At 41.1% G+C, this 12,085-nt stretch overlaps 1 protein-coding gene across 8 annotated transcripts in view; it reads right to left on the bottom strand.

Annotated features, from left to right (window-relative positions):
• Positions 1-7,957: 7,957 nt before the first annotated feature.
• Adamts6 (ADAM metallopeptidase with thrombospondin type 1 motif 6) overlaps positions 7,958-12,085 on the bottom strand; it is a 269,601-nt gene continuing 265,473 nt past the window's right edge. For all 8 annotated transcript variants that reach the window (XM_074077392.1, XM_020165937.2, XM_074077390.1 and 5 more), the window contains one exon: positions 7,958-11,077. In XM_074077392.1, coding sequence (XP_073933493.1) covers positions 10,968-11,077 — 110 coding nt within the window. In that variant the 3' untranslated portion in view covers positions 7,958-10,967. The remainder of the gene's footprint in view (positions 11,078-12,085) is intronic.

Raw genomic sequence — 12,085 nt, 5'->3', positions numbered from 1 at the left:
TAGCTGGCCTGGGTCACGTAACAGGTAAGTGCCACCATACCCAGCTATTGGTTGAGATGGGGTCTCTCAAACTCTTCACCTGGGGTGGCCTCAACCTGTGTTCCTCTCAATCTCCTCCTCCTAAGTAGCTAGGATTGTAGGCTTGAGTTGCCCAGTCTCCCTTTACACTTGAGTTATATTTTCAGATAGGGGCTCTTGATTTTTATCGGGCCCATCCTCTGACTTCAATCCTCCTACCTAGCGTAGCTGGGAACCGGTGTGCACCACCACATCTGGTTCAGCATTGGTTTTTAGGCCACTTACTTTCCTGTCTGGTCACATTTTTACATGAAAGACACAGGCCTCCAACTCTGGCACTTCCTTTGGTTTCCTGCTTAGAAAAAAAGAAAAGACTAGTTTATTGAGCTTTCAGTTTCTGACTGCAACTCTAGTACACTTTTGTTCTCTCTCTCCACAAGCAGACCATTTACAGGGCTGAGCTCTGTCCTCCAGTGTGCTCATCACCTATAGCTGTAGCCTGCAATTATCCAAACATCTGCCACATTTGTTCTTTCTGGAACCACTCCCTACAGCATTTTAAAAAAATCAATTCTTTGAAAACTGTGTGCAGATATCATACCATTTCACTGCAGAGGTATCTTTCAGTGACACATTTTATTCCACATGGAGCCTGGTGACAATGCATTATTAATTACTAAATTTATAGGTGGAAAGTTGGCAGTGGGTTGGAAGACTGAAGGGCAAGTCTGAGAGGATTGATCAGGGTCACTTTCCATGCTGACTACAAAGCAAGATAGGACTGAAGTCACCAGCCTGAGCAGGGCAGTCACACCAAGGCAGGGTTGTTACATGCAGCCAGGGCTCAAAGCATCATGACCCAGAGAGTCAAACAAGAAAGATGTGTTTTCTCTGCCAGTTACTTGTTTTCATAGCATTCTTCTAAGTGCAGCAAGCAGAGGAGATGTTGGATGTACAACTTCCTAGGTGTGATTTGCAGCTGAGAAATAGGACAGGCAAGATGGAAGAAGGTTGGTTTCTTGCAAATCTTGATGCTCTGTAGTCCTGGTGAGCCTGGACTCTCTAGTGAGTGAGTCTCTCCATCTCTCAGCCTCTTCCATAAAATCCATAGTTTCCTCTTCTATAAAACCAGTAGTAAGCAGGGTGCTGGTGGCTCATGCCTGTAATCCTAGCTACTTGGGAGGCTGAGATAGGAAGGATTGCAGTTTGAGGGCATCCCAGGCAAACACTTTGAGAGGCCCCATCTTGAAATAATCAGAGCAAAATGGACTGGAGGCATGGCTTAAGTGATAGAGTACCAGCTTTGCAAGTAGGAAGCCCTGAGTTCAAACCTCAAACCAAAACAAAAACCCAGTGGTAATAATGATAAGAAAATGGACAGAAAGCACCTATCTGAAATTCAGCACATAACAGGTGCTCATTAGGTGATATGTACAGTTACTAACACTTTCCCCAACTGGTGGCGGTAGACTTAAAAGCAGCAAACTCAATTGTATAACGAAAAATGTGATCGCCTTGTTAACAGCAGTGTCGTTTTAAGTCCTTATCTTGTAGGGAGACATTCCAAAGTCTTAAAATGATAATGAATGTCTGCTTAAATTATCCAGCGTAGAGGAGTATAACTGGAAAAAAGATTGACCATGTGTGATAATTGTAGAAGCAAAGTGAAGAATGAGGAATCATTGAACTATGCTCTCCACTTTTGCATAAGTTTGAAAATGTCCAAAATAAAAACAAAAATAAGTGTCCATAATTTCTATCTAAAGGACACTGAATTAAATATTTTCAGGAGTGTAGAAAACACTTTTTTTTTTTAGCATCCCTCACCCTTATAAAGGATATTGCTTTAGTTAAATGCATGGTTTCTCAGTTTTCTCCATCAGAACTCTGCATGGCAATCCTGTCTGTCTGTCTTATCAGATCTTCTCCTCCTAAGCAACTTTTAGCAATTAAGTTATGAAGTTGATGTGGAAAAGATCAATCTGGTTAGAATATTTGGGAGGGGTGGGATCTAACATTACTTTTAAGAAACACTTTTCTCCTTGGTCCAGACAATCAACTCCAACAGTGTCCACCAAATATAGCTGTCATTGCTAACTTTGGGAAAGTGGAATTCCTGGCCACCCACAGAGCCCTTTTAAAGTTGTTTAGAGAGAGAGGATGTAAATTAAAAATGATTTGGTTCTGTTGGGGTGATATAAAAATTATAGATTTTTTTAGGTAAGTTCCAGCAAAAATGCTGGGAAATAATGTTTAATTTGTACCTTGATATGTGTCCATGTCTGTTTTATTAAAAACCCAAGATGAAAATGTTCAGTTCAAAGTTAGATAAACAAGGGAGTACTTACCCTCTTTAAAGGATTTGCTCTTGAAATTCCTGACAATAATTGCATTCTCCCCATAGGTTCAAGTGTTTGGTTACATCTCGATAAAGCAAGATGCTCATTGTTAGAGCGAGCCCATGCTGCTAGTTAAGGTCAGCCAAATGACAGGCTTATTTTGGAATTATCATGCAAATAAACGGGCCATGATCGAAGCTATAGAAATGGAGCCCTCACGTGCTGGTGTGCACTGGCATGTCTCATGGTGACATCTGTGGTGAGGAAGCAGGGCTCTGAGTCTTACACACACAGCAGTGGCTTCATTAATGCTGCTGACAGACCTTGGTTAATTAGTCCCTCTGGATGGAAAATATTTCCTCCGGAGACTCACAGAAGGTGAAATTAGCTGTTTGCTAATTTCCAGGGTCTGAGGAAAGGGTTTGGCTTCCTGGGCGTCAGGGTTACTCAAGCCTCAGAGAGGCCAGAGATCTTTCTTCACCTTGACACATAACACACGATTTAGGTGGTCCAGATTCCTGCTAATTTTAGAATTGGAAATAGCAAAGCATTTAACAAGATGTTGCAATATATGAATTTTACACTGAATTATGAAGCAATGTTCAAAAATTTTCAGACAAAAACACTACCACTTCTGTATCCAAATGAACACAACCCTTCAAAAGAGTCACTTATTCAAAAGCACATTTGAATTTCCTTTTGCAGTAGCAATTTACACAACACATAAGTTATTTTTGGCCAAAATTATCAGATGCAAATTACTCACCAAATTTGGTCTTGCATGAGTTTTAGCTTTTTAAAAGTCAAATCCATCCTCTTCTGGGAGACAGTCTAAAGAAGCAAGTTTAAAAGTGTTTTGAGTGATGATTTCACTGTTAGAATGAGTACAGAGTGATCTCCAGGGGTTACACGGAAGGGAACAGCATTCATTGAGCTAGTCAAGTTCCAACATGTTGCTTTTAAAAGCCAGACATAAGGAATAATTTGTACAAATAATTTCTACAATTGTGATTAAGTGTATGATTAAAACAGGGGGTCCCACCACTGCTCTCCAATGGGAGTGTCCCATATTGGTAAGGACATTGACCCTAAGCATACCAGGTAATGACATTTCCTGGCCCATCCTGCATTCAAAAACTCTTCAAATCCAAACGTGGTGCCAGCTTATTATCTTCTTTCGTAATTTTAAGATGGGGCTTTTCTCTCTGTTTTTAAGTATACAAGATATTTTTAATTTCATTTTTTATTGCTGTATGTTGGTGGAATAAATACTCTATATTTTTTCTATCACATCCCTATTCTCTCAAGATTGCTTTACTATGTTCTAAAGTTTAAAACTATGAACCAAAGTATTTCCTAGTGCCTAGTTTAGCTGTGATAACTTTCATTCAGCTCATTCATATGTTTTAGCAGCTTCTGTAGGTGTTTTTGCAGAATGTCCAATAATGCTGTATGTCATTATTACCGAAGCACCTAGGATGGTCTCCAAGATGGCATGTTTTTGAAGTTGTGATATCATTCTCCTTTGCCTTCATATTAGTGACAGATACATATTTAACATTAATTATATTATTCTAACAATAATATATATGACAAACATATATTGACATGAGATTAATTTGAATAGTTATACATATCAAAACTGATGCTATGGAATGAAGGGGAAGAACATAGTATGCATTCTGATTGCCTTTGGGCCATAAAACAGATTTATGAGTGTATATAATATACTGAGTATATTTAATTAAACTTTGGGTTGCCTTCTCCCTAGTCACCAGGTGACCTGGCACAGGGAGAAGTTGGGGCAGAGGGGCAGAGGGGCAGAGAGGCAGAGGCACACATCTTGCCAGACTACGTCAGGCCAATGCAGCTGCTGGCCTGGGCATGAGAGTGGGTGGCCACCTGTGGCTCCCAAAACAGCTGTTTGGTAGAGGGCCAGCCAAAGGCCGGTTTTGTGGGGTGGGAGGCAGGAGGCCAGTTGGGCGGCCAGTACATTCTGGCCTGGGCTGAAAGAACACCTGGCTCCATTCTGTGGACCCACCACAGAAGGTCAAAGAGTGTTGCTGGAGGAGACCTGACGGGCCCAGTTGTGAAGTCCCGATGGTCCTGCTCTGACTGAAATACAGAAAAACCCACCTTTCTTCCTCAAAACTTATTCTGTAGCCAACCTGGAATCATTCTGCTCCAGTTATGTTACAATAGGTCAACTATGCCATTTGGTATTTCTGAAATGGAGTGGTGGAGTTTTACACAGGCAGCAAGCTGTTTCAGGGGAGTCCTCTACTTACAAGGGTTGGCTGTTGACTGCTATGGCAGACATCTTTAATCCTAGATTGGTTCTGACCTTCCTTTCTTCCTCTTCCCACAAACTAACTACAGGTTTAGAAACCACTTTGGGTCCTCACTTGTAATTTTGTCATCAAACTCTGGAATTTCCATACTGAACACCAGCACCTACCAATATGGGAGCCCAAGTTCACCTTTCTCTGACCCTTGAGGCCCCTCCCAAGGTCTCAGATGCATTGTTTCCCAGGATCCAGGGCCCCATTTATTCTGGCCTGGTGAGTTGGTTTCTCTCGGGCAGAGGGGCATCTTTCCCAACTTCCTGACCCAGCTCTAAACCAGCCAGTTTCCTCTCAGTGTGCCAAGAAACCCACACATTTCTTACTGGTTCTGTAACCTTAGGCAATTGACTCAACCTCTCTGAGCCTCAATTTTGACACTTGTAAATGGGGATTGATAGTGTCATCCTAGTTTTGCTGTGACCCATTCAATGAGAACACATGCTAAGCATTTAGTACAGGACTTAAGCATTACAGGTACTCAGCAAATATGAACGACTGTTGCTGATGCCATTCTACAGACACAAAGGCCTGGAGTGACTCTGGACTGGCACTTCCTGTTGCTACCTGTGATTTCAGTAAATTTATCTCACAATTAGTGCTCTGCCAGCAGGAATTCAAAGTGAGCACAGCACTTTAGGCCCACAAAGGTAATCTACTTATAACTTCCTGGGCACAGACCAGGCTCGTCTCACAACTGCATCAGCTTTGATCTGGTAAAAGCCACTTTGTCTTGACCTGAGAAAAGCATTCTGACTTCTGAGAGGTCCAGAGTTGGTGAGATAACTTGTCCCCGCATATGGAAGGTAGATATCAAATGTACCCCCCAAAGGGCTCTTGTGTTGAAGGCTTGGTCTCCAGCTGGTGGATCCAATCATTGAGACTTTGGATCATGAAGGCTCTGATCTAATCAATGAATTTATCTACTGATGAATCCATAATTTAGTGGCATTATTGAAAGGTGATGGAAACCTAAGAAGGTGGAGCTGAGTTATAGAAGTAGATCACTGTGGGTGTGTCCTTGGGGGCTAGAACTTGTCCTTTGCCTCTCCCCCCATCCCGGCCCAGCCACTTTCTAGTTGCCAGGAGGTGAGCAGTTCTTTTCTTCACCATGCCCTTCTGCCATCTATCATCCTGTTCTCCCTTGCTACAGGCCTGAAACCAATGAAATCAGCCAGCCATGATCTAAACCTCTGAAACTGAGCCAAATTGAATCCATCCTTCTTTTAAACTATTTCTTATTTCTGTCAGATATTTGTCATAGTAATGAAAAATTGACTAACACAGGAAGCTATGATCCAAGAAGAGACCCTTGATTTATTTTCACTAGTTTTAAGTGGCAGGCAATGACATGACTGGTCAGGTGTGGTGGTCTGTGCCCTGAGCTGAATGGAAATATTCAAGCTCCCCCATGCCTGGAACCAGGGACATCAGGCTGTATGGGTCTTGTATCATTCTGATGTGAGATTGTTGTGGAAATTAGCCTCATCATCTGTGCAGTCCAAGGCTTTTGGTGGGCTTGGGGCAACTATATGGCAAAAGACAATGTAGATATAATGGTGGCTTCCCCACAGAGTGGAGCCATCTCTCAAATCAGGGTTCCATTTCTAGTCTCAGACACTATGGATGAAATGAAGGACAAAAATGCTCTCAGAAGGAGATAGGAGAAAAGATCATTTTCCTTTTAAGTTCATGCTAGAGGATTTGAAGTCTGAAACACAAAACCATTGTAAGCAGCTGCTCTTTTTAAAAACACGTTAATTTACTCCACACATTCTGATGATAGGAATTAGACAGAATTCCAAACACAGCTTATCGGTCACATTTTATTCAGTGACTGATTTTTTTTCTCTTTCCTGTGACCCTTTATTTAGAATTTTTCAATCCTCCCGGGATAAGGCTTTTTATTCCTGAATTTCATTTCATTTTCTTTCCTTTAAAAGTCATGAATCTTATCCCAACCATGCAAATTCATATAGTTTTGTTACCAAGGTTTACTACCTAACTTTTTTCTTAATTTACTTGGAAAAGTACTTGGTCTTTTGGCATATAAAGATGTATGTGCTGCCTGGGGAGGGGCAGAATCTCTGTGGGGAGCACAGTGTACTTGGAGTCAGTACCCTTGGCAGGAGAATATCCTGTAGGTCTTTTGAAAGGAAAGAAGCAAGTCATTGGAAACTTGAAAACAATGCAAAGGAAAGATCAGACCCCAATGTAAGGAATCTATGTTAAAGTGAGCCTTATATCTTTCCCAGCCCCCATCAGTTCTATCCTTTGCAACCACAGATGGAGGTTAAAATGGCTGATACCCATGACCTTCTCATTAACTGAGTATTATGTAATACTTTAGCTACTTTGGACTCCTAGGATAGCTTGGTGGAAAGTCTCCCAAGACTGATCATCTCACTGGCCTAACCTGTTTTCTGTTGTTTTGTTGCTTGAGTTTTAAGATGGCGCCTTGCTATGTGGCCCAGACTGCCCTTGGAACTTGCAGTCCTCCTGCTTTAGCCTCCTGAGTGCCGAGAGTGAGGGTGTACACCACCACACCCAATACAACCCGGTTTATTTTAATGTATTATTGGGTATGTGTATGGGCCATGGGGTGATGGACTAGAGCATCATCATATTCAGACATTCTGCATCTTCTTAGGTAACAGATGAAATTATTTAATGTATAGGCGTGGAGGAAGATCATGTTCATATTGAAAGGTTTTCTGAGTTACCTTTGTGTCCTATAGTATTCCTCAACCCAGAAAAGACCAAGCAGTTGGTTCATCTTCAGTCTAAGAGGAAATGTCTGTGGGTGAAGAAGTATGGCCACCATGTTTCTGTGCTTCCCATTCAGTCTGCAAGATGGATGCATTGCTCAGCATCTTTTCCACAAGGAAACATCTTACATCTTTTACAATGCGAAAAATTTACATAGGAGACAACGGAAGGAGTGAGAAAGAGTTGTGCACCCAGTGATTGGTGGCATGTGGCAGTGGCCAATCTGGACTTCCTTTCTAGCCTCAGAATAACTGGCTGATGGGTGATAGGGATGTAGTCACACCGGAAATCCTGAAGCCCTTGCATTTAAATAGGACTAAAATACACTCAGATAGGTGCAGTCTCTGAGGAGGGAAATAAAGTTATAGCAAGTCATCTCAATCCTGGGTCCAACCTAGATAATTTAGATAACGTAAGTGTGGTATCCCAAGGGACAGGTTCCTTCTACTACAAGTTTAACATGAGTTTTTCAGGGAACAGACAACTTAATTCTGATTTACAAGCTGAAGTTTTATTTTTACTAAATTATCTATGTTAAAAAAAAAAATCTGTGCCTGGTGTGGAATTTCACTCCATCAAGTGTTACAATGACTTTTTTCATTTTCATTATAAGCAGGAGAATGAATGTAGGACAAGTGTTAGGAAACATGGCAATAAATTAGAATATAATTTACAAAAGCAAAAAAAGTAACAGTGTACCACATTAATACTGAGTATAAAATAATAAGCAACAACTAATCACAATAATACAAAGGTAATTTTGTTCTGTGTTATTAAGGATACCTATGTGACACATTCACTCGAATAGAAAATGCCTAATGAAATGTACTGAAAGTCATATGCATCTTAAGAGGTTCAATCATTTGGGTGCATTTACTTTTCCTTTTTAGGTAGACCTCCTTTATACCAGTGGCAGATACTGCTCTAGCCATGGGTACCAGTTTATTTGGGGTTCCCTAAGTAGATCAGACATCACACAACTTTGAAGCACCTGCCAGGGTGGCCCAGCCTCCGCTGATGAGCCTATTGTTTCTATCCAGGAAAAGAGCTTCACATAGCCACATGGCTATAGCAGCAGCAGTACTGTAATGTGCTGTGAAAGAGGTCTTCTCTTTCTTTCTTCCTTTTTTAAAACCTGGTTAGGTTGAAACTTATGGCCTACCTGAAAATGTTTAACCCTGTTACATTTTGTGCTTGGTTCCCTCATGAAAGGCAAATTATGCTCCCAGGTCAGGGAGTACCCTGCTCTCAGGGGAACACAGGCTGCCTCCTCTTCAGCACCAGCTTCCAGGTATGGATAAAATAAGGATTTTTGTCAGTAATGCAAGGAATCTTTTTGAAATTAAAGACAGCTGATATTGGTATTGGTGAAAATCAGATCTAGACAGCAAATTGATGTCTAAAGTGCCACAGAAACCATCCACACTTCATTTATTTAATCTCACCAGGGCACGTTAGCACCAAGTTAACTAAAGCATCAAGGGAATTCAAGCTCGACTGCACTGCCCCTGGGCTTCATTCCCTTTACTGAATGGCTAGTGTGACTCTGGGGCTGACCTTCTAAGGGCAGTTACATGGGGCCTTGGCAGTATCTCTTGTACATCAATAGCTTTCTCTGGAAAACTCAGGCATGGGAACTGAGGTGTTGAGGAACTAGCAGGTAATGAGATGTGAATAGTCATGACTGAGTATGCAGAAAGCAACCAGTGGCAAGGGTTCACAGAAAACCTAGAAGTTTAGGTTGGCTTTTGGCATCCGAGTCTCTCTTGCTTTTAGACAAAAATGAATCATTTACCTTAGGTCATGCCATATGTGACACACTGATGTGTAGTTTTAGTCATGGGCATAAGTGAAACATGCTTTTTAATCGCAGGTATTATCTTTGCAAAGTAGCCATTTAATTTTGAGTTTAAGGTGTTGGTGTATGCATACTGTACATGTGCGTATAATAAAGGAGGTGTGGTGGACACAGAGCACATTCATCCAGAACCTGCTACAAACTACAGTGTTCAAGTACAAAGTAGTAACATAAACAAGCACCCTCTTAAAACAAATCTAGCTGTGGAGTCTTTTGATGAACAGGATGTGAAATCTGAAGATAAGGAAGATATGGGTTAGTCATTTTAATTTGGGTGGATATGACTCTAGAATTTGACTTGCCCAAGAATCTGGGTTTCACATTTAATTGTCATTCAGAGTATCCATAAAAAATATAAAATACTTGGATGAGTGATTATTAAAATTATGCTTTATGATCTCTAGTCTTTATGAGTTTTTCTTCTTTGGTTGTTATCCCTTGCCTACTTTAAAACTCACAGAAATAGCACATTTATGTGAAAGTACAGTCATCTACCCATACACCCAAGGTGCCTGCACACACACATACACACGTGCACACACTTGCTCTCATATAAATAAATGCCCTTCTACTGTATCAAAGAAGGTACATCTGGAACCCATCGTAATTGTCAGCAAATTGCCTGGTTATTACCGAGGCAGCCTATCTTTTGCATGGCATCATCTCAGTAAGCTCAACATGCAAGCAACAATCCAAAAGAGCCGAAGCCAGTCTACGGCAGTAAGGATGTAAACACAAATGAGTGGAGTGACTCAAATAAGAAGGAAAGCACCCTGTGTGATGGCAGCAAAAAGGCCTGGTACTTGAGTCCACCATACCCCAGGTCTGGCTTCTGCGCAAAATTGAAATGTTTTTCTCTTAAAGTTTTAATGGAAATCTCAGCTTCACTCACACAATGGCAAGCTGGCCACAGTCTCTTAGCACTGAATTTATAGACTTGCACAGCTGCGGTAACCGACACACCGCTTTAAACTAAGTCCCTCATTGTTCAGTTCAATAGAGTTTTATATATGGCTCACAGCAGTGTTCAACAGGGGGATTTCCTAAGGAAATTAAGTGGAATGAAGAAAAATAATACAAACTTTCATTAGTTTTGATTTATAATTGCTTCTTAAATTACAGTTCAAAGCCCATTTTATAATTTAAATTGTGGTGCTGTTGTAGTGAGATAAAGTATAGTAAATATTTTTAAGCTATGACTTAAGGATTCTGAATCTTCTTTACTTCCATAGTTGACCAAGTCATAACAGCTACATTTGAAATAGTTTTAAATACAAATGGATTCAGTGTCATTGCTAAGTCCATAATAAAAATTATCTTAATGGTCCAAGGAGGTAAACAGGCTATTGGATTTACTCGAAAGAACACAAATGTTCCATAGTAAGCAAGTTCCCTGTGCTGTTTGGACCTCTCCAATCTGGCATTCCCTCCTCATACCGTGTCCAGCACTTTGGATCAATAAATCCCACTTCACAGAAGTTAAAATAATATTGAAATCCTGTCAGCTAGGGCTGACCAGTGGTTACGTTTTCCACAGGGTAATGCTTTTGCAAGGACACCAATTCTCTTCCTCTTGGTGGCTTTCTTTGATGGATGCATTTCCACGATGAAATGACAAGGTTCTCTTTGGCTTTCTGTGGGTCAGTGTCCTTGGCAGGTCTTACAACACATCTGTCTGAAGTATGCTCGACTGCAGAACTTGAACTTCAGCACCAGTGGGCAATAAGCCACTTTGTTCACATCTTTGCACTCTAATGAATGGGGGCAGAAAATAGAAAACAATAAGAAGCACATAAACAAGTACATAAATAAGCTGATGCACTTACATACTTAGCAAGGATCCACTTTGGGCCAATCCACCTTAGCTTCCGCATCCATGTGGTTTTTGTTTTTGTTTTTAAGCATGCCCTGTCTGGTACAGCCTACCAGAAACATTCTTTTGATATATTTTAACACAAAATTTTTAAAAAGTTTGCAAGGCTTTTCTTCCAGACTTTTATAAGTATGGTGCATGCCCACTGTGTCTTGAAAGAATTACCATTTGTTGGGATAAGTGATCACTTTAGACAGCTTGGAAACATGAGTCATTTTTCTTACAGCATTTTTATTGCTTCTTTCTCAAGGGTTATTTTATTCAACTGTGCAAGGTTATCCAAAATCAAACATGAGTTGCATTGTTTGATACCAAAGTACGTATGTCTCGTCTATAGAGAACTTCTGCATCTGTGAGATGTGGGGATGGGCCTGAGTGAATGAAAAGGATGCTGACCGTGGCCTCGATTCAGCAACGACACTAGACAGAGAGGAGAGCTTTGAGGGGTTGGCCTCAAATGGCAGCAGTCTGTGGGTTATGGAAACAAGTAGAAATGTCTTTTTTTAATTTGGAAGTGAGACATGGCCTCCTTTTTTCCTATGTGTATTTTCTCCTCAGTGTTAGAGTTGACACAGTTGCAGTCTGCAGCCCTTGCAGCCAGAAGGTGAATAACTGATTCTTCTCCCATCTCCCCTTGAGGCTGGTTGCAGGGTGGTACTGAGGGGTCCACCGTAGAGAAAGGGACAGGCCTTAGATTATCAGCAGCCTCCCACCCCCACCAACACAAGACACTCACTAATAACCATATTCCTTCCCCGCATTCTGGTTACTTTTATCTGGGTATTTTAAAATAATTTGTCAACCTAGTAATTAAATTCTCATATACCTCCCAGAACCAAAGTTCCACCTCATTTCTCCAGGTGGTTCTTCTGAAGCATCCTGGGTA

Source organism: Castor canadensis, chromosome 6 (assembly GCF_047511655.1).
Source record: "Castor canadensis chromosome 6, mCasCan1.hap1v2, whole genome shotgun sequence".
NCBI classification, from domain to species: domain Eukaryota; kingdom Metazoa; phylum Chordata; class Mammalia; order Rodentia; family Castoridae; genus Castor; species Castor canadensis.
The sequence above is the reverse complement of the archived record's forward strand: the minus strand, read 5'-3'. Positions and strand labels throughout refer to the sequence as shown.